Genomic DNA, 22,576 nt, shown 5'->3' on the forward strand with positions numbered 1-22,576 from the left:
ATGCATTGCGAAATTACCCAGATGACTTAGCGGTCTCGCGAGACCGCTAAGTCTTCTGGGTAATTTCGCAATGCATCTCTGGGAATGGAAGATGGCGTCCGGCGCGAGCGCATCGTCGGACAACAGAAGGTGAGCATAGCAGGTTTTTTGTTTTTTTATTTTTAACATTACATCTTTTTACTATTGATGCTGCATAGGCAGCATCAATAGTAAAAAAGTTGGGGACATACAGAGTTAATAGCAGCGGTAACGGTTTCCGGTATCCGCGGCCCGTTACCGCTGGCATTAACCCTGTGTGAGCGGTGACTGGAGGGGATTACGGAGCAGGCGCCAGGCACTGACTGCAGGGGAGTAGGGGACGGACTAATCAGACTATGCCCATCACTGATTGGTCACGGCAGCCATGACAGGCAGCTGGAGAGACCAATCAGCGACGTGGGATTTCCGTTACGGAAGTTGCCGACAGAAAGACGGAAGTACCCCTTAGACAATTATATATATAGATGTGTTTCGAACATAATGAAAAGCTTTTAAAAGGAACTTGTCACATTCATTTTCTATAAGAAACTGCCCCCTATGTATTGCCAGTGATCCAATGTGCACCACTAACATGGTCTTCTCAAGCAAAACTTCCCACTTTTTATCTACCCCCTCCACTTTTTATCTTTAGGTGATTACATCACATACCTTTTCTTTCAGTTATAAGGGTCAAGCTTTCTATCCAGCCAGTCGTGGTCATCTTCAAATTATTCACATCCATCGCAGCCTGACTGATTGCCTAGACTGCCCCGATGTCACTGCAGTCGCCCTGTAAATTCCACTCTTATGCACTCAGGTCTTCGTACATGTGCACTGAATCTGGGTGTACGTCCCCAGCTTCATTTCATATTGGTGCATGCTCCGGAGTCAGTGGCTATGTGATGTACGTGTTATGAGCGCATATGCTATGTGTGGCACTCTGTTCCCACGGCTCTGGAGCATGCGCAGATATGAAATGAAGCTGGGGACATGCAACATCTGTACGCATGCGGGGAGACCTGAGAGTGCGCAAGCGCAAAATTTACTGGGTGATTGCCGTAACATCAGGTCAGTCCAGGCAATTAATCAGGCTGCAAAGAACTTGAAGAGGACCATGACTGACCATGACTGGAAGGATAGAAAGTGCCACCCCATGACTGAAAGATAAGGTATGTGATGCAATCACCCACCGAAAGGCAAAAAGTGTTCTTTTTTCAAATCGTGGGAAGTTTTGCATGAGAAGATCATGTTAGTGATGGACATTGCATCACTAGTAAGACACTGGGGGCAGTGTAATATCGAAAAAGGACATGACAGGGTCCCTTCAATCTAGAAAAAAAGCCTACTGGGAACTGAATCACGTTTCCTTCCTACAGTTGCATAGGTGATAAATGTCTTTTTGTGGGATAACTCATTTAAGTATTCTTTTAGTGTTATTATAAACTAGAATGAGATAAACAATCCTAATAATACATAAGAAAAAAATAGACCTTGATGCCACATATAGCAACTTCATCTTAATGGATTCTATGCAGAATAGCTAAACATCAAAGCTCAGCCACTGCCAGCTCTTAGGTGCACCAATGCATGAAATAGAAGGGGACATCCTTTGCAAAAAAGTTTTGTTTTTTCATGAGCCCATATACTGTAGGTTATCAGATAAAAAAATATTTGATTTAAACATTATTGTTAGAACAACTGCCTATGAGAAATGGAAACCATATACTGTATACACAGTGTACGTCTAACAAAGCCTATGTGCTATGCCTCAGAGGAGATCTCATTTATATGTATTAATACATGTGTGGTAGTAAAGACTGGCGAATGACTTACCCTTCCAAAGGCCATACTGATGACCAGTCTGCACTCATTACGGGTGGAAGAAAGGCTATTCTAACAACTAAATAGGAAAGGATTCTTTTTAGTTAGAGCCGTCAGACTGTGGAATGCCGACCACAAGAGGTAGTATGTAATGGCAGACACTATAATAACTTTTAAAAAAGGGCTGGAGGATTTCCTCAGTACATAACATTGTGGGTTATAGATAATTTAGTGACAAAATGAACAATTGGTGGAGAAAGGTTGAACTTGACGGACCTATGGCTTTTTTCAACCTATGTAACTATGTAACATACACTTCTAACATTATGTGCAAACACATTATCACATGGTACCTTTTATCTACGTACTGTATAATAACGATAATATATTTAGTTGCCATGGCATGTTGAGATCTACAGTATGGTACATGTGAGATGTCAAACATGCAACATGGGGAATTTGCTTAGCAGAACATTCTCTTTGTATGACTCTAAAATAGAAATTGAACGCTTATATAAAAATTACAATGAACATGGAATCAGCCACGAAATATCTGAAGGATAGTATGCAAGGTACCCGTGGGTGTATTACCCAAGCATTTTCAATAAACAGCATGGGATGGTAAAAAGGAAAGTAACCACATAAGCTTCAATATCTCACCTGGTTAGATTCATTTAACCAATTTGAGTTACAGGATGGATCTGTATGTTGAACTATACCAGTTACAAGTTGATCATCTAGTGATTGAGTCAAAGTAAAACTTGGAATATCTGTAGTTGGAGGGAAACAAGCTGGATAACAAGACCCCGGAGCCTCAGGTGGAGCCATCCGCACCTCCATGTACTTCAGTGTCCCGTCTGTGTTCAGGTAAAGGGTTGGTTTGTACTGATCCATGTAGGATGTAGAAAGGGATTTGTCAGAGAAGCAGAATCCACACCCAGAATCATAATTCTTTCTAAGGCATCGGACAAGTAATATAGAAAATGTGACTAGAAAAACTGCACTGATGGCCACAAGGGAGACGATAAGATACAGAGTCAGGTCTGGAGCAGATTTGGCATTTGTAAGAAAGTCTTGAGATTTAGGACTTTCCTGAGCCACAGAGTCTAATATATTCACTATGATGGTAGCCGTGGTGGTCATAGAAGGTTCTCCGTGGTCACTGACGGCAATCACAAGTCTCTGCTCCGTGTTATCCATCTCATGTAAACCTCGGAGAGTCCTGACTTCTCCCGTGTATTCAGAGATGTGGAATAAAGCAGGACTGGCAGACTGCACCAGACTATAGAGGAGCCAGGCATTGTGCCCAGAATCCACATCCACGGCAGACACCTTACTGACTAAATACCCAGCAGCTGCAGATCTTGGGATGGTCTCCTGAGCAATGGTCTCCGCTGTGTTCTCTGGGTATAAGATAGTGGGAGGGTTGTCATTTGTATCCAGAATAAATATGAAGACAGAAACATTGGAGGATAATTTTGGAGATCCAGAATCTTCCACTCTCGCTGTGATCTGCAGAACCTGGAATTGTTCGTAGTCAAAAGACCTTTGTGCATAAATATTCCCGGTGTCGGAGTTAATGTAGACGAATGAAGAGACAGGAGAACCGTGGATGTGGCTCTCAGCGATGGAGTAAATGAGGTGTGCATTATCTCCTTCATCCGGATCTACTGCAGACACCGAACATAACAGTCTGCCGGCCTCATTGTTTTCTGGTATGAAGGCGTTGTACACATTGTGCAGAAATGCTGGAGGATTATCATTCACATCAGAGATATTAAGGCTGATTGTAATCTGGCTGCTGAGAGACGGAGACCCCAGATCTGATGCCGTCAGTATAATGGTATATTGTGAGAGCTTCTCCCTGTCCAGATGTCCGCTAGTGACCAGAGCGTAACGCTGTGACATGGGCTGGATTTTAAAGGGTAAATCTGGTGACACGTCCAGTCTAATTTCACCATTTTTACCAGAATCTTTATCTCTCACTGTGATTAATCCAACCACAGTTCCTATGGGAGTGTTCTCAGGAACCGCAGTAATTTTCGATAAAAAATTAATTTCTGGAGTGTTATCATTGACATCTTCTATTTCCACCTGAACAACACATCGCCCCTCTAATTTCGGAGAACCTTTGTCTACTGCTCTGACAGATAATTCAAAAAGCTTTGATTCCTCAAAATCTACAGCCCCTTTAATAAATATTTCTCCCGTCTGTGGGATTAAATCGAATATCTGTTTGGCCGAATTTAAAGTATGATGATCAAACGAATATAATATTTCTCCATTTGGTCCCTCATCTAAATCTGTAGCATTCAGTTTTGTAACCATTGTTTTTAAGGGAGTATTTTCGAATAATTGTATCTTATAATGTGACTGATCAAACACTGGAGGATTATCATTGATGTCTAAAACACGGACAGTTATCATTGTAGATCCTGATCTGGCTGGATCTCCCCCGTCTATAGCAGTGAGAAGAAGCTTATGTTCTGCTTTCTCCTCTCTATCCAGACTTTTTTCCAGCACCAATTCAGCAATGAGGGTCCCATCCTTACGGTTTGTGACCGACAATGAAAAATATGGATTTGGAATTAATGCATACCGAGTGACACCATTAAGCCCAACATCTAAATCCTCTGCAATCTCTAAAGGAAAATGCACTCCGGGAGTTGTTAATAGCTCAGTAATAGTTACTACTTGATCTTTGCTGGAAAATGTTGGTGAATTATCATTAATATCCAGAATGTCTATCTCCAGACTGTGCAGCTCCAGGGGATCCTCAGCCACAGCCTCTAAATGCAGGACACAGCTCAGGCTGGATCCACACAGGCTCTCCCTATCAATCCTCTCATGGATGACCAGAGCTCCATTCTTCTGCTCTATAGAAAACAATCTGCTGTTTCCTTCCGACCCCAAACTCAGTCTCCTTCTACTAATATCAGCCAGATTCACCCCCAGATCCTGAGCCACGTTCCCCACAACAGTCCCTGGATGAGACTCCTCAGCGACAGAATAACGCAGCTGCCCAGAGACCCAGCCCCAGCTACACAGGAGAAGGGAGAAAGCTACTTGCCATTTCCAAGCCTTCACAAAGCTCTGATTGTCCATATCTTAAATCCTTCTTCTAAAATGTGTGGAGAATAATCATCATCCCATCAATCCAAGTGTGTGAGCAGCAAAAATATAAATCCTAGGCACGGGAAAATCCTGGTTTTCCTGCATTGAAATCATCCGCAGGGCTCTCATCGGAGCTGCAGCTCTTCTTTGTGTGAGAGACGATGGGAGGGTGAATCACTGAGCCAGGGGGAGGAGAGCGCACAGCTGACATGACTAGGTCTAGATCAGTATAGAATGTTGACTGGATGACAAGACTGCCCTCCCCTGGCCAATACTGATAAATACAGTTTGTAATAAATGCCTTTTAAAACGAATTGTTGATATTTTATATGTTTTTCTTCTATTTTGTGATTTTATCAATTATTTTATAAAAGTGTGTACCTCATTATCTGCAGCAACTAACAAAGTAAAACAATAAAATACATAGAAAAAAGTGAAGATTCTTTAAAACTAAAACAGACCTTCCATATAAATGGTAAATCATATTATTTTATTTCTATTTGTATATTAGTTATGAAGAGTGCTCAGATTTGAGGAAAATGAATATTTTATAAAAAGGTCAAGAGTGGAAGTGAATATCCACTGATTGAGCCTTTAATCTTGAAAGAGCTCAATTTAGAATGGAAATATTAAAGATCGAGTTATAAACAAGAAACATGACTTTCATTTTAGGAACTCAACCACCCCTCCCACCAGAAATAAACAAAAACCAACACCAAATAATATTGGATGGTAAGTTCACTATTTGGATTAGTAATACTTGGTAAGTAACCCTGAATGCATTAGATATATGGAACATTTTCCATTAATACACATTGTCAGATCCCCTTCCATAATAATGTTTTGTCATACCGTATAATCAACTAGGGTGCACACAGGTATACAGATTATTTCTATACCACATGCTAAATATGATATCTACATAACTGTAATTAAAATAGGTCATAATGTACAAAAGGATACTTAATATTTTAGAAGTATGAGGGCTTTGACAATGTAGTCAGGTAAGAACTAAGGCAAATATTCCTGAGAAGCCTCAAAGAGTCGTGGGCCCTCAGACAGAAAGGTCATGAGTACGTTGAGCGAAACAGATCGGACAAATTAAAAAATCGCCGACTTTCGTCAATGTCGGGTTTCATGAAGCCTGACCCGATCCTAGTGTTGGATCGGCCATGAGGTCGGCGATCTGCGCGCAAAAGTCGTGTTTCGTATGATGCTTTCAGCGCCATTTTTCAGCCAATGAAGGAGGACGCAGAGTGGTCCCCACCATCCTAGAGAAGGGCATGACAGTGATTATCTTGCTTTCTGCGGCGTCACAGGGGCTATAAAGGGGCGTGCACGCCGACCGCCATCTTACTTCTGCCGATCTTAGCATAGGGAGAGGTTGCTGCAGCTTCATCAGAAGAAGGGATATAGTTAGGGAGAGAAGATTAACCCCCAAACCTCTTGTGCTGTAGCGATTTCCACTGTCCAACACCACCTTTTTTTGCAGGGACAGTGGAGGCTATATTTTTGTGCATCAGCTCTGTAGCTTATTAGGCTGCCTCATAAGGCTCCCTGATAGCTGCATTGCTGTTTGCACGCTGCTGTGCCAACCAACTGCTTTTTTAAAAGCAAAAATCCTGTTGCTCCTTTCTGCACAGTTATCTTATTTGTCCACACTTTTGTGTGCAGAAGTCCTTTTTATTGCTGCCATACTTGTCCTGAGATCATTGTAGGGAGATTGAAATTGAACTACAGTCCTTGTATTTTTTCATATATCTTCCAGCCACTTTCTGCCACTTACATTGTGTTGTTTTATGCACAGGGCCTGAGTTTTGGTTCAATTTCCCCCCCAAAAAAAGGGAGATTCAAATTCTCACAAAGTGGACATACTTCAGCCCTGTTAGTTTGTCGTATATCAGCCAGCCACTTTCTGCTACTTACATTGTGTTGTTTTATGCACAGGGCCTGAGTTTTGGTTCAATTTCCCCCCCAAAAAAGGGAGATTTAAATTCTCAACAAGTGTATATACACCTTCTACCTTGTTTTACAGTACCATATAACGCTTGTTATTTTGGTTAGTTTTTCCAAAAAAATGAGGAAGTCTGGAAGAAAAGCCCATGGGCGGTGGTTGCCAGCTGGTACTGATGGTAGCGGTAGTGGCAAAAGCACAATAGCACCTAAGGCTGGAGGTGTTGAGCCAGCGTCATCGTCTGGCTACACAAGGCCTCAAAGGCTCCCTTATCAGGGAGTAGGAAAACAGCTTTTAAAGCCAGAGCAGCAGGAAAAAGTTTTGGCTTTCCCTGCTGACAGCCTCTAGCTCTTTCGCCTCCTCTTCAGAAAGTTCCCCTTTGATTACTGGGCATCTAAAATAGACACCTGACTTGAATTGGCAGAATATGCATTACAGGAGCTCGCTTGCCCTGCTGCTAGTGTGCTGTCAGAAAGAGTCTTCAGTGCTAGTGGTTCAATACTGACCGAAAAAAGGACACGTCTGGCTACCCAGAATGTTGATGAGCTAACCTTCATTAAAATGAACCAATCATGGATTTCAAATTATTTTGCCCCACCTTTCCCTGCTGACATGTAGCTTGCCTGAAAAATGTCTTGCTTTTGGCCTCCTCTTACTGACTTCTCCAATTCATCTATTTGCAGCTGCTGAATGTCCACCATAGGCCATTTTTATACCTCCCTAAATGGGCTGTCTCCCCCCACAGGGTCGTGGTCACCACCTTGTGCAAGCACCTGTGCGAGTGCCGTTTGCCTGCACAGGTGGGTGTGCCCACTCTTGGGCGACGGCACTGGCACAGGGTCCCTCATAGTACAATGAAGTGTCTCTGACGGTGGTGGTGCACAACCAACATCAGACACACCGTCGTAATATGAGGGGCCCTGTGCCAGTACCGCCAATGAAAGAGTGTTCCCCCCAGCTCGAACAGTGCTCTACCACTTGCAATACTTACCTCTCCCTGCTCCACCACTGTGTAGTCTGTGCTGTTAAATCCTTCAATGGCACTGCCAATACAAATTTGTTGAAATGATAGATGATAGTTAAAATATACAGGGGCCCTGGCCTCCATTTAGACCAGTTAATACTTTGCGCCTACTACCACTGTCTGCTACTCAGCAGAGGAGCCCACCCCTGTACCTAGCTATGCCACCTGTTTATTTATGAACAATTTTTTGGCAGACATTTAGCCCACTTTATTATTTGGGCCTACTAACTGTGTCTGCCACTCATTACAGTTTTCCTCCACTGAACAAAGCAATGTCGCCTGTTTAGTCCTGTTACCAATTTTGAACTGCATTTAGCCTACTTTAGAATTTGGGCCTACAAACTGTGTCGGCCACTCATTACAGTTTTCCTCCACTGAACAAAGCAATGACGCCTGTTTAGTCTTGTTACCAATTTTGAACTGCATTTAGCCTACTTTAGTATTTGGGCCTACTAACTGTGTCTGCCACTCATTACAGTTTTCTTCCACTGAACAAAGCAATGCCGCCTGTTTAGTCATGTTACCAATTTTGAACTGCATTTAGCCTACTTTAGTATTCGGGCCTACTAACTGTGTTTGCCACTCATTACAGTTTTCCTCCACTGAACAAAGCAATGCCGCCTGTTTAGTCTTGTTACCAATTTTGAACTGCATTTAGCCTACTTTAGTATTTGGGCCTACAAACTGTGTCTGCCACTCATTACAGTTTTCCTCCACTGAACAAAGCAATGCCGCCTGTTTAGTCCTGTTACCAATTTTGAACTGCATTTAGCCTACTCTATTATTTAGGCCTACTAACTGTGTCTGCCACTCATTATAGTTTTCCTCCACTGAACAAAGCAATGCCGCCTGTTTAGTCCTGTTACCAATTTTGAACTGCATTTAGCCTACTTTAGTGTTTGGGTCTACTAACTGTGTCTGCCACTCATTACAGTTTTCCTCCACTGAACAAAGCAATGCCGCCTGTTTAGTCCTGTTACCAATTTTTAACTGCATTTAGCCTACTTTAGTATTTGGGCCTACTAACTGTGTTGGCCACTCATTACAGTTTTCCTCCATTGAACAAAGCAATGCCGCCTGCTTATTCCTGTTACCAATTTTTAACTGCATTTAGCCTACTTTAGTATTTGGCCTATATCTGTGTTTCCTCCTCATCCTGCTCATTGCCCAGCCACTGCTAGATGAGTCTGCTGGTACATTAACCCAGACCACTACATTCCCCTTTCATTCTACACAGCCAGAATCTGACCCGGTTGAAAGTCAGGTTCCCCTTCCCGCATACTATACCACCTTACACGGGGACAATGAGGAAGGTGCAGATGAAAGTGCAGGTTCCTTCATCAGGTGGGGGTATACTCATTGGCGACGTCACTGGCACAGGGCCCCTCATAGTATGCAAAAGTGTCTCTGCCAGTGGGAGGTTCCACCCACCGTCAAACACACTGCCATACTATGAGGGGCCCTGTGCCAGTGCCACTGCCGAGTGGCCCCCCTGCTTGCTCAGGATCACAGCACTTGCAAAGTTGAAATACTTTCCTCTCCCTGCTCCACCGCCGTGACGTATTCCGCGTTTCCTGGGCCCATGAAAATCTTGAGCCAGCAGCCCTACCCCCCCCCACAACTGTAGCCAAATAACCCCCCGTTTTCAATGCCTTACTATTATTATAAAGTAAATTAAGATTTGCAAGCTTAAGTAATAGGAATTGATGTTTTTGGCATTAAAATGGGCACTGTAGGTGTTTTCCTGTCCTCCACTCACTGCCAACTTTGATTCCCCATTGACTTGCATTGGGTTTCGTGTTTCAGTCGGCCCCCGACTTTTCGCAATAATCGGCCGATTTCACCCGACCCGACTTTTGACAATGTCGGGTTTCGCGAAACCCGACTCGATCCGAAAAAAGTAAAAGTCGCTCAACTCTAGTCATGAGCCCAAAAACTAAGGTTTTATTGCAACTTCAAGCAACAGTGTTTTTTATCCTTGATGTAAAGTGAAAGGTTAATCCAGCACCAACTAAATGATACAAATTTGCTTTCATTTTTAAAAACAGAAATTGTGTTCCTGCATTGAATGTTATTATAAAATGAGTTTACTCCTATGTTATCATCCCCTCTGATGTGTGTTTTCTGTTAGACTGATGTATAATTAATCAATTAGTAAGTGAAGCAGAAAGAGTGCCGTAAATTTTGTCCTCATAGCTAAATAATATAAACTTCAGCAGACAACAATGTAAAACAATCAAAAGTATTTAGACTTATCAGCCATCCAAATCCCGGAATTACTCCATCTCTACCTTAGCATCCATTCCAGTTATTACACATTTCACCCCAGTAATGCACATTGTTGATGACCTTACCTCACACGGTTACCTTCGTCGATAGGCGCTGCATTTAAACTTTAATAAGTATTACATTTACTAGAGATTATGGGCCTATTTTATTCATGTGACCTCTGGCGCTGACAGAGTTTGTCCACCGAAGCATTGCCTACAAGTGTAAGTCCTTTACGACTTAATAATTAAAGTTTCTGGTGAATGATTTTGCTAGGCTTCACATTTAAAAGTAGTGTAAAAGAAAATCCCCAATTTTTCCCAACAGCAACCAGTCAGAGCCCAGCTTTCATTTTTTTTAACAATTGTGGTAAACTGCAAACTGTTCTCTGATTGGTTTGTATGGGCAACAAAGATAGTTTTTCTTCATGCAATTTAGGGATTGCTATTAGAGTTTATGTAAATCGATTTACATGTCCCATTCTATCGGCCTATACAGTGATCTATCTACCACTGTATGAAAGAGAGGGTACTGCCTCATACCTGATGTCGTTAGCAGCTCTTCGATTTATTATCCGGCCTGGTGTAACATCATTCCTGCGGTGTCACACACATGACGTGCCAGGCTCACTAATCAAAAGAACAGCGACAAACCTCTGCATGTAAGAGGCAGTACTCCGTTTCCCAATGGAATGGGATGGGCAAATAAATTCGCACCAAATCTAGTTCAATGAAATACTCTTAGGTGGCTCTGTACGTTATATCAATTGTTATGTTCTATATGGACACTAACCATAAAAAATAGATGAAATTAGCATTAATTCTGGGGGTCCTAAATTTGCCATCCCCGGCAAAAAGAAATGTATCTCCTAAGCCGAAAGCTGTGGGAAAATACTTTCACGATTTTGGTTGTTTTACCAAAATTACATACAGAGTTCACTTATCTTCAAAGACTGATAAATAAGAAGAAAATTAAAACATTTGTATCAAATATTGCCATTTCTTTCAATTAAAGGGAATCTGTCATCCCCAAAATCGAAGGTGAGCTAAGCCCTCCGGCACCAGGGGCTTATCAACAGCATTCTGTAATGCTGTAGATAAGCCCCCGATGTATCCTGAAAGATGAGAAAAAGAGGTTAGATTATTCTCACTCAGGGGTGGTTCTTATGTGGTCTGGGTCCGATGGGTGTCACGGTCCGGTCCGGGGCCTCCCATCTTCTTACGATGATGTCCTCTTCTTGTCTTCATGCTGTGGTTCCGGCGCAGGCATACTTTGCCTGCCCTGATGAGGGCAGAGCAAAGTACTACAGTGCAGAGGCGTCGGGCCTCTCTGACCTTTCCAGGTGCCTGCTCACTGCAGTACTTTGCTCTGCCCTCAACAGGGCAGGCAAAGTATGCCTGTGCTGGTGCTGCAGCATGAAGACAAGAGGACGTCATCATAAGAAGATGGGAGGACCCGGACTGAACCGCGTCGCCCATTGGACCAGAACCGCAGCGAGACCGCCCCTGGGTAAGTATAATCTAACCGCTTTTTCTCATCTTTCAGGTTACATCAGGGGCTTATCTACTGCATTACAGAATGCTGTAGATAAGCCCCTGATGCCGGTGGGCTTAGCTCACCTTCGATTTTGGGGTGACAGTTTCCCTTTAACTTCATATGCAAAATAGCTAAACATTGATGCTCAGAAATCACTACAAGCTCTGAGGTACACAAGACAAGACATGATACGAGATACCTTTTATAAAAAGGTATCACATTGGTTTGCAACATTCCCATATGGGAAATGAAGATTGTTAGACAAGTCACCTTTTGTATGTCTTTATACTCCATTTTGTATGCTTTGAGCTAATTATTTGTTTTTACTGGTGTAGAAATTTTCTTAGCATGATATCTAGATGGTATCTTCACATAACACCCTGTAGGCTATCTTGTAAAAATGTTTTGAAATTTATGGTTATATTCACAATTACAATAATTAATTGAACACTATCTTATTAGACAGTGGTATATTCAGTTGATGTCTTTGCATTTGTAAATTATAAAATTAATTGTGTGATTTTGGTGCTATATAATGTAAGCTTGCGCAACTCAACTAAGTTTGGAGAGCCCATTTACTTACACCTAACTCCTATATTTGAGTTTTGTTCTCTCCAGTTGCAATCTCTCCCTATTTCCAAGGTAGTAACTGCTGTAATACAAGGAAGGCTATACTGAGAAGACAATATATACTGTATCGGAATCACTCAATTCCAACATGTTAAGTTTATGTAGACATAAATTGTCACATGCTGCCTCATATCTATCCATACCACAATTAGTATTATATTTACTTGTTTGTACTTGCAGAGATTTAAGGTACGAGTGAGATGTAAATGATAAAATGATAAGCAGATCATAAGACTATTGAACAATCATGAAAATGTTATGGAATTATGGAGCCAAATACTTGAACACTATAGCAAAAGTTAATGGGTGCCGTCAACTAGTGCATCCGATCAGAATAAAAACTAAGGAAAAAAGATAAAAGGTTCAGTATCTCACCTGGTTAGTTTCATTTAAACAATTTGAGTTGGTGGAAAGAATTGTATGTTCAGCTATACCATTTTCAATTGGATCATCTAGTGATCGAGTCAAAGTAAAACCCGGAATATCTGTAATTGGAGGGAAACAATCCGGGTAACAAGACCCCGGAGCCTCAGGTGGAGCCATCCGCACCTCCATGTACTTCAGTGTCCCGTCTGTGTTCAGGTAGAGGGTTGGTTTGTACTGATCCATGTAGGATGTAGAAAGGGATTTCTCAGAGAAGCAGAATCCACACCCAGAATCATAATTCTTTCTAAGGCATCGGACAAGTAATATAGAAAATGTGACCAGAAAAACTGCACTGATGGCCACAAGGGAGACAATAAGATACAGGGTCAGGTCTGGAGCAGATTTGGCATTTATAAGAAAGTCTTGAGATTTAGGACTTTCCTGAGCCACAGAGTCTAATATATTCACAATGATGGTAGCTGTGGTGGTCATAGAAGGTTCTCCATGGTCACAGACGGCAATCACCAGTCGCTGCTCCGTGTTATCCATCTCATGTAAACCTCGGAGAGTCCTAACCTCACCTGTGTATTCCGAAATGTGGAATAAAGCAGGACTGGCAGACTGCACAAGACTATAGAGGAGCCAGGCATTGTGCCCAGAATCCACATCCACGGCAGACACCTTACTGACTAAATACCCAGCAGCTGCAGATCTTGGGATGGTCTCCTGAGCAATGGTCTCCGCTGTGTTCTCTGGGTATAAGATAGTGGGAGGGTTGTCATTTGTATCCAGAATAAATATGAAGACAGAAACATTGGAAGATAATTTTGGAGATCCAGAATCTTCCACTCTCGCTGTGATCTCCAGAACCTGGAATTGTTCATAGTCAAAAGACCTTTGTGCATAAATATTCCCACTGAAGGAGTTAATGTAGACGAATGAAGAGACAGGAGAACCGTGGATGTGGCTCTCAGTGATGGAGTAAATCAGGTTTGCATTAGCTCCTTCATCCGGATCTACAGCAGACACCGAACATAACAGTCTGCCGGCCTCATTGTTTTCTGGTATGAAGGCATTGTACACATTGTGCAGAAATGCTGGAGGATTATCATTCACATCAGAGATATTAAGGCTGACTGTAATCTGGCTGCTGAGAGATGGAGACCCCAGATCTGATGCCGTCAGTATAATGGTATATTGGGAGAGCTTCTCCCTGTCCAGATGTCCACTAGTGACCAGAGCGTAACGCTGTGACATGGGCTGGATTTTAAAGGGTAAATCTGGTGACACATCAAGTCTAATTTCACCATTTTTACCTGAATCTTTATCTTTGACTGTAATGAATCCAACCACAGTTCCTATGGGGGCATTCTCAGGAACCTCATTCGTCTTGGAGGTGAAAATAATTTCAGGGGTGTTATCATTTACATCCTTTACCTCAATCTGGATAACACAATACCCCTCTAATCTAGGTGAACCCTTGTCTGTTGCTTTTACATACAATTCATAAAAATCTGAATCTTCAAAATCCAATCTATCTGCAGTTATTATTTCATTAGTCTTTGAATTTATTTGAAATATCCTTTTTGCAGATTCCAAAGTATGGTGATCAAAGGAATATAAGATGTCGCCATTTGCACCTTCATCTAGATCTGTAGCATTCAATTGTATGATAACTGAGTTTAATGGAATATTTTCTAAAACGTTGATCCTATAACTGGACTGATGAAACACAGGAGCATTGTCATTAATGTCTAATACATTTACGGTTATCTGTGTGGACCCTGATTTAGGAGGATCGCCCCCATCTACAGCAGTGAGAACAAGCTTATGTTCAGCCTTTTCCTCCCTATCAAGGCTCTTTTCTAACACAAGCTCGGTAATAAGGGTCCCATCCTTACGATGCTTTGTAAGCAGAGAAAAATATGGATTGGGGTTTAATTTATATTGATTTATACCATTTTTACCCACATCTAAGTCTGTTGCTGTTCCTAATTGAAACCTTACTCCAGGAATAGATTCTGTAATATTTATAATTGCATTTATAATAGAAAATATTGGTGAATTATCATTAATATCCAGAATGTCGATCTCCAGACTGTGCAGCTCCAGGGGATCCTCAGCCACAGCCTCTAAATGCAGGACACAGCTCAGGCTGGATCCACACAGGCTCTCCCTATCAATCCTCTTATGGACGACCAGAGCTCCATTCTTCTGCTCTATAGAAAACAATCTGCTGTTTCCTTCCGACCCCAAAATCAGTCTCCTTCTACTAATATCAGCCAGATTCACCCCCAGATCCTGAGCCACGTTCCCCACAACAGTCCCTGGACGAGACTCCTCAGCGACAGAATAACGCAGCTGCCCAGAGACCCAGCCCCAGCTACAGAGGAGAAGGGAGAAAGCTACTTGCCATTTCCAAGCCTTCACAAAGCTCTGATTGTCCATATCTTAAATCCTTCTTCTAAAATGTGTGGAGAATAATCATCATCCCATCAATCCAAGTGTGTGAGCCGCAAAAATATAAATCCTAGGCACGGGAAAATCCTGGTTTTCCTGCATTGAAATCATCCGCAGGGCTCTCATCGGAGCTGCAGCTCTTCTTTGTGTGAGAGACGATGGGAGGGTGAATCACTGAGCCAGGGGGCGGAGAGCGCACAGCTGACATGGGCAGAGATCCTAACAAAGAATCTGGATGACGTGTCTGCCCTCTCCTGGCAACTTTTGAAATCTACAGCTTTTGTGAGTTAATTTTCTTTCACAAAGGACTTTAAATCTTATTGCATACACGTATGTAGTCTCTAAAATGGATATCCTTAACAATGTAATTCCAGTTTTTTCAGTTCTACCAAAGTAAAAACTGTTTCATTAAAATATAATAATGGGATTGTCTGGTATTAAACAGAAGTAGTGGCTGCAAAGTAAGAGACATCTATCTTTTTAGACTGTCTCTTCAAGGAGAGTGTTGACCCAGCTTGTATACTACTGTAGATCCTCCTTTGGTAGCTGTAAAAGTCTGTTTTATTAGAAATGATTGAGTATTTTGAAATACAAATTTGGCAAATTTTGGCCTTGCCAAATTTGGTCTTAAAAAGTGATTTGCAGATTATAAACTCTCCTCAAAATGCAGGTAGTCCATCTGCCCTTAAAAGATTTGTATAACATTTTTCTAGTTAGATTTGAGAGGCCTTTCCCCTTTTTCTAATGGTTAACTATGAGCCGTGACATCCTTTCCCGAAACAGATTTATCCCAAAATGGTTACTGCCCTGCATTCCCTACCCTGATCTTCATACCAGCTGTAGGAGGCTAATCTATACATATGTGATGTGATTGCTATAGGACTTTATTAGAAAGACTGCCGGGTCACATTGGAGGTCATGTGAGCCGTCTATCGACAACTCAATGTTCTGCATTATGTAAAATACAGGAAGACTTTTTTTTTAAAGTTACATGAATCAAATCTCAACTTGTTCGAATTTGCTGTCTTCAGCAAATTTCCTAATTATCAGCACAAATTATTTTTATAACGCATTGATTTGCTCATTTCAACCTCTGATTCATTCAATGAGTCAATGGTCATAAATAGTAAAACAGATTGATATTCAATGGCAATCCACTTGGCCAGACCGAGGATGGCAGCACATTGAGCCTCTTCAGGATTTCCAAGGCTGCATAACTACATAACACTAGAATATGCAACAATAAGCCATACTGTGTCCAACAGAAATGTGCCGCATAGGGTTAGGCCAATTGTTTCTTAATACATAATCTATTTAAGGCAACTAATAAACTTACATTAGAAATTAACTTAAATCAATACAAATCATAATAATAAGCTAAAATTAAAATTACGTAAAGGTATACAATGCACACCATAGAAATGTAGACTCATGTGGGAAGTGTATGTAACCCATGAACTGGCATTCTCAGATAGAAAGGGCAACAAGTGTGCAGTCTACGTTGGTGGAGTATTGCATATACATATATATATATATATATATACAGTATATATTCTGTATTGTTATGTCATTTAGAATGTTTGCATTAATTTGCAAATAATTCTTATTTATTGCTACTCACTACCCCAGTTGATGTTAGTTAACAGCGACAAATAAAGTGACAGAAAACATTTTATATGACGGTTCAGTGTAGCCTGCAGCTACCATGCTCTGTATACTAAGTTAATGTTACACGGGCATAACTTTGGTATAGCTCATTATATGAGACATTGTCTAAATGCTTTTGTACGCTTGCAATCTATATTTTCTCAATATGTATTTTGTTATCAACAAGACTAGATCTCTAATGATCTGTTCCAAACAAGAAGTCTAAACCATGTTTTTAAATTTGCTAAATCTATGGAAAAAACACCGTCAAGAAATATAAGTGCTTGAAAAAAATAATCAGGCCTATTTGTGCCAACCTTTAAATTAAATTTCTACATACAATGCGTTCCTGTTTCATAGCATCAGCAGTTGCTTTTGACAGGTTGATCACCAGCAGTTGATGGATTCAGTTGGATGACCATATAGTTGGGCCACACTGCTGGAGTAAATTAATTTTTCAGAAATGATGATGAAGAAAAGGCTTCTTATCCAAAACGCATTGAAAACGCCATACCAACATCTTTTTGCAAATGAAAAAAAAACAAATCTCACTAATGATTAAAGTGACATTTGTTTTTTTCATGATATGATGTTGAAATGCATTGTGAATAAAAAGTTTTTTCCTCATCATTGTTTCTGAACAACTGATTTGCTCCAGCAGCGTGCCCCACCTACGAGTTCATCCAACTGGATCCAATATCTTCTGGAGGATTTATCCACCATCCATAGGGCAGCAGCTGTTTTTCATCAAGCCTACATAGGAGTTGTGACTGTCACAACACTACTAGGTGATCATAACCAGCACTCCCTACTCTCCCTCCAGAGGGTTTCACCCTATTGTGTGCTCTGTTTCACGCTTCTAGATTTACACACCAATAGCTGATAACATAACTATGTCTTTAAACACAAATTTTCTCTTCAGAGAGGAAGAGGACTAGAACTCTAGTGACACCTATTGGAAGTAGCAATCCTAACAGTCAATGTCTCTTTAACGAGCCTTGTCACATGACTTAGGATAATAGCCAAACCAGAATCTCAATTTGCAGACACTGTGTTTCGAGTTATGTGACAAGGCTCGTTAAAGAGTCAACATTGACTGTTAGGATTGCTACTTCCAATAGGTGACACTAGAGTTCTAGTCCTCTTCCTCTCTGAAGAGACAATTTGCATATTTCCCAGAGGAGCATTGCAGCTTTAAATCTCCTCACCTCAACATGCTTATCATGTCATTCTCCGCAAGGAGAAATGATACTTCTTGGATCCCTCTTTAAACACAGTAACTCGGTGTATTTTATCTACAACTTACAGTGTCTGGAATCATTTATTGCAGTGAGAAAATGAAACTTAAAAGTTATAAAAACACAAGCAAACTTGAAATATCAGTAGTCTTCTAAAGATTTACATATCTAGTTTCTATTGGGAAATAAAATAGGGTTTAAAGTTGAAGAAACAATGTCCAAGATAAATCTTTTATAAATAAGCATAACATAAGGGTTGTAATTTAAAGAAAGAAAAAATGAATTGCAATGTATCCTCACCTGAGTGGCATCATTATACCATTCTGAGTCTAAAGAAGGTTTTGACTCCACAAATGGTTCAGTTAATTGAGGAATGTTTGTGGCTTTGCTTAAAGTAAAACCTGGAATATCTGCAGAAGGGAAACAAGCCGGGTAGCAAGACCCTGGAACCTCAGGTGGAGCCATCCGCACCTCCATGTACTTCAGTGTCCCATCTGTGTTCAGGTAAAGGGTTGGTTTGTACTGATCCATGTAGGATGTAGAAAGGGATTTGTCAGAGAAGCAGAATCCACACCCAGAATCATAATTCTTTCTAAGGCACCGGACAAGTAATATAGAAAATGTGACCAGAAAAACTGCGCTGATGGCCACAAGGGAGACGATAAGATACAGAGTCAGGTCTGGAGCAGATTTGGCATTTGTAAGAAAGTCTTGAGATTTAGGACTTTCCTGAGCCACAGAGTCTAATATATTCACAATGATGGTAGCCGTGGTGGTCATAGAAGGTTTTCCATGGTCACTGACTGCAATCACCAGTCGCTGCTCCGTGTTATCCATCTCATGTAAACCTCGGAGAGTCCTGACTTCTCCCGTGTATTCAGAGATGTGGAATAAAGCAGGACTGGCAGACTGAACAAGACTATAGAGGAGCCAGGCATTGTGCCCAGAATCCACATCCACGGCAGACACCTTACTGACTAAATACCCAGCAGCTGCAGATCTTGGGATGGTCTCCTGAGCAATGGTCTCCGCTGTGTTCTCTGGGTATAAGATAGTGGGAGGGTTGTCATTTGTATCCAGAATAAATATGAAGACGGAAACATTGGAGGATAATTTTGGAGATCCAGAATCTTCCACTCTCGCTGAGATCTGCAGAACCTGGAATTGTTCATAGTCAAAAGACCTTTGTGCATAAATATTCCCGGTGTCGGAGTTAATGTAGACGAACGAAGAGACGGGAGAACCGTGGATGTGGCTCTCAGCGATGGAGTAAATGAGGTTTGCATTAGTTCCTTCATCCGGATCTACAGCAGATACCGAACATAACAGTCTGCCGGCCTCATTGTTCTCTGGTATGAAGGCATTGTACACATTGTGCAGAAATGCTGGAGGATTATCATTCACATCAGAGATATTAAGGCTGATTGTAATCTGGCTGCTGAGAGACGGAGACCCCAGATCTGATGCCGTCAGTATAATGGTATATTGTGAGAGCTTCTCCCTGTCCAGATGTCCACTAGTGACCAGAGCGTAACGCTGTGACATGGGCTGGATTTTAAAGGGTAAATCTGGTGACAATTTCAACCTAATTTCACCATTTTTATCTGAATCTTTATCTTTGACTGTGATGAATCCAACCACAGTTCCTATGGGGGCATTCTCAGGAACCTCATTAGTCTTGGAAGTGAAAATAATTTCAGGGTTGTTATCATTTACATCTTTTACCTCAATCTGGATCACACAATGCCCCTGTAATTTAGGTGAACCCTTGTCTGTTGCTTTTACATACAATTCATAAAACTTAGATTCTTCAAAATCCAATCTATCTGCAGTTATTATTTCATTAGTCTTTGAATTTATTTGAAATATCCTTTTTGCAGATTCCAAAGTATGGTGATCAAAGGAATATAAGATGTCGCCATTTGCACCTTCATCTAGATCTGTAGCATTCAATTGTATGATAACTGTGTTTAATGGAATATTTTCTAAAACGTTGATCCTATAACTGGACTGATGAAACACAGGAGCATTGTCATTAATGTCTAATACATTTACGGTTATCTGTGTGGACCCTGATTTAGGAGGATCGCCCCCATCTACAGCAGTGAGAACAAGCTTATGTTCAGCCTTTTCCTCCCTATCAAGGCTCTTTTCTAACACAAGCTCGGTAATAAGGGTCCCATCCATACGATTTTTAGTAAACAGAGAAAAATATGGATTTGAGTTTAATTTATATTGATTTATACCATTTTTACCCACATCTAAGTCTGTTGCCGTTTCTATTTGAAATCTTTCTCCAGGAATAGATTCTGTAATATTTATAATTGTATTAATGCTAGAAAATATTGGTGAATTATCATTAATATCCAGAATGTCGATCTCCAGACTGTGCAGCTCCAGAGGATCCTCAGCCACAGCCTCTAAATGCAGGACACAGCTCAGGCTGGATCCACACAGGCTCTCCCTATCAATCCTCTCATGGACGACCAGAGCTCCATTCTTCTGCTCTATAGAAAACAATCTGCTGTTTCCTTCCGACCCCAAACTCAGTCTCCTTCTACTAATATCAGCCAGATTCACCCCCAGATCCTGAGCCACGTTCCCCACAACAGTCCCTGGATGAGACTCCTCAGCGACAGAATAACGCAGCTGCCCAGAGACCCAGCCCCAGCTACAAAGGAGAAGGGAGAAAGCTACTTGCCATTTCCAAGCCTTCACAAAGCTCTGATTGTCCATATCTTAAATCCTTCTTCTAAAATGCGTGGAGAATAATCATCATCCCATCAATCCAAGTGTGTGAGCAGCAAAAATATAAATCCTAGGCACGGGAAAATCCTGGTTTTCCTGCATTGAAATCATCCGCAGGGCTCTCATCGGAGCTGCAGCTCTTCTTTGTGTGAGAGACGATGGGAGGGTGAATCACTGAGCCAGGGGGAGGAGAGCGCACAGCTGACATGGGCAGAGATCCTAGCAAAGAATCAGGATGACGTGTCTGCCCTCTCCTGGCCAACAATGATTACTGCAATATGTGAATTTTTATTTTATCTTGAAATGACTGAGAAATAAAATATTCTCCTATAAGTTATTAGCTAGAGGGTTTTGCAGAAGTTCCCTACATAAATGAAATTTAAATATTGTATTTATTAGTAATATGTTTTACTAATAATAACTAGGATTTTCATGTACCTAAATACCAACATACTAAAATACTTTACAATGTTTCCTTGAGGAATGAAGTACATAAAACTTTAAAAGAAAAAGAAATGTAAAAGTGAAATATATATGATCAGCATTCTAAAGAGTGGAAGAAGCCCTCGGTCATCAGTGATGATTATATTTAATTAATTTAGTCTATGGCATAATATCATTTAATAATATAATAGAGTACTATAATATAAATATAGTTGGCAAAACAAAATTGCATATGGATCTATAGACAAAGATAAAGTGTCTATAGACATAAGAAGTACATATAAATGCACATTTCCTAATATTAGAAATCTATCACTATTGCTACATTGAATTAGTGGGTAACAAAAGTAATATTCATAATAATGATAAGATATGTACCTCTAAAGACCATAAGCAAAAATATAGAACATCTCTCTCCTTCAAGGAAAGAATCAATATGAAGGAATTATAATGACAGTACCTACATTGGATTGATAGCATGTCTATTTCTGTTTATATACATTTTTTCACTCATCCCCATTTTTCATTTTTTAATTTGTATATATATCCACAAAATATAGAAAAACTTTAAAAGAAAAAGTGAAATATATGATCAGCATTCTAAAGAGAGGAAGAAGCCCTCGGTCATCAGTGATGATTATATTTAATTAATTTAGTTTATGGCATAATATGACTTAATATTATAATAGAATACTATAATATAAATATAGTTGGCAAAACAAAATTGCATATGGATCTATAGACAAAGATAGTGTCATGATACAGCTTTATTTAATTCACACAACTACATACAGTCCTCTGCAGTATAAACAGTATGATGTCTTGGTCTGTAATTACAGTAAGAGCATAGACACCATAATACAATTTTACAATTTCATTAAAGAGATCCTGTCAGTAGGATCAACCCTCCTATGCCGTCTATGTGAGCGCTCAGGTCATAGGAAGCTGAATAAAATGACACTTTGATATCTGTGATCTGATGTCTTCTTCCAGAGAAAACCACCTTCTTCTTATATATAAATGACATCTTTCAGGATCTGGGGAAGATGTTATCTGGAAGATAACTCTGCCTCCAGTGCTTAGATTACATGAAGGGGAGTAACCAGTGTGATGTGTAAAAGCAGCACTATGCTCTCCTGATCTCACTGCAGAGGTGTGTGTGATTATACCTCACACTTCTCCAGGTTCCTCTCAGCTTCCATCTCACAGGCAGACAAGGATGTAATATTGTTGTAACACATCACAGATAAATGTGTTTGCAAGAATTTAAGTTCAGTTCTACCATCCTGTGTTAGTTACATGTCTCAC

General features: G+C 40.7%; 1 protein-coding gene across 46 annotated transcripts in view; it reads right to left on the bottom strand.

Annotated features, from left to right (window-relative positions):
* LOC138675454 (protocadherin gamma-A4-like) overlaps positions 1-22,576 on the bottom strand; it is a 732,953-nt gene that overhangs the window by 116,877 nt on the left and 593,500 nt on the right. For 2 of the 46 annotated variants that reach the window (XM_069763662.1, XM_069763645.1), the window contains exon 1: positions 2,500-5,105. The exons of 41 other annotated variants lie outside the window; for them this stretch is intronic. In XM_069763662.1, coding sequence (XP_069619763.1) covers positions 2,500-4,944 — 2,445 coding nt within the window. In that variant the 5' untranslated portion in view covers positions 4,945-5,105. Of the gene's footprint in view, positions 1-2,499; positions 5,106-12,740; positions 15,341-18,376; positions 20,984-22,576 lie in introns of those variants that run through there. 3 more of the 46 variants (XM_069763680.1, XM_069763674.1, XM_069763664.1) reach the window with 3 other exon arrangements.

Source organism: Ranitomeya imitator, chromosome 4 (genome assembly GCF_032444005.1).
Source record: "Ranitomeya imitator isolate aRanImi1 chromosome 4, aRanImi1.pri, whole genome shotgun sequence".
Lineage (NCBI taxonomy): Eukaryota > Metazoa > Chordata > Amphibia > Anura > Dendrobatidae > Ranitomeya > Ranitomeya imitator.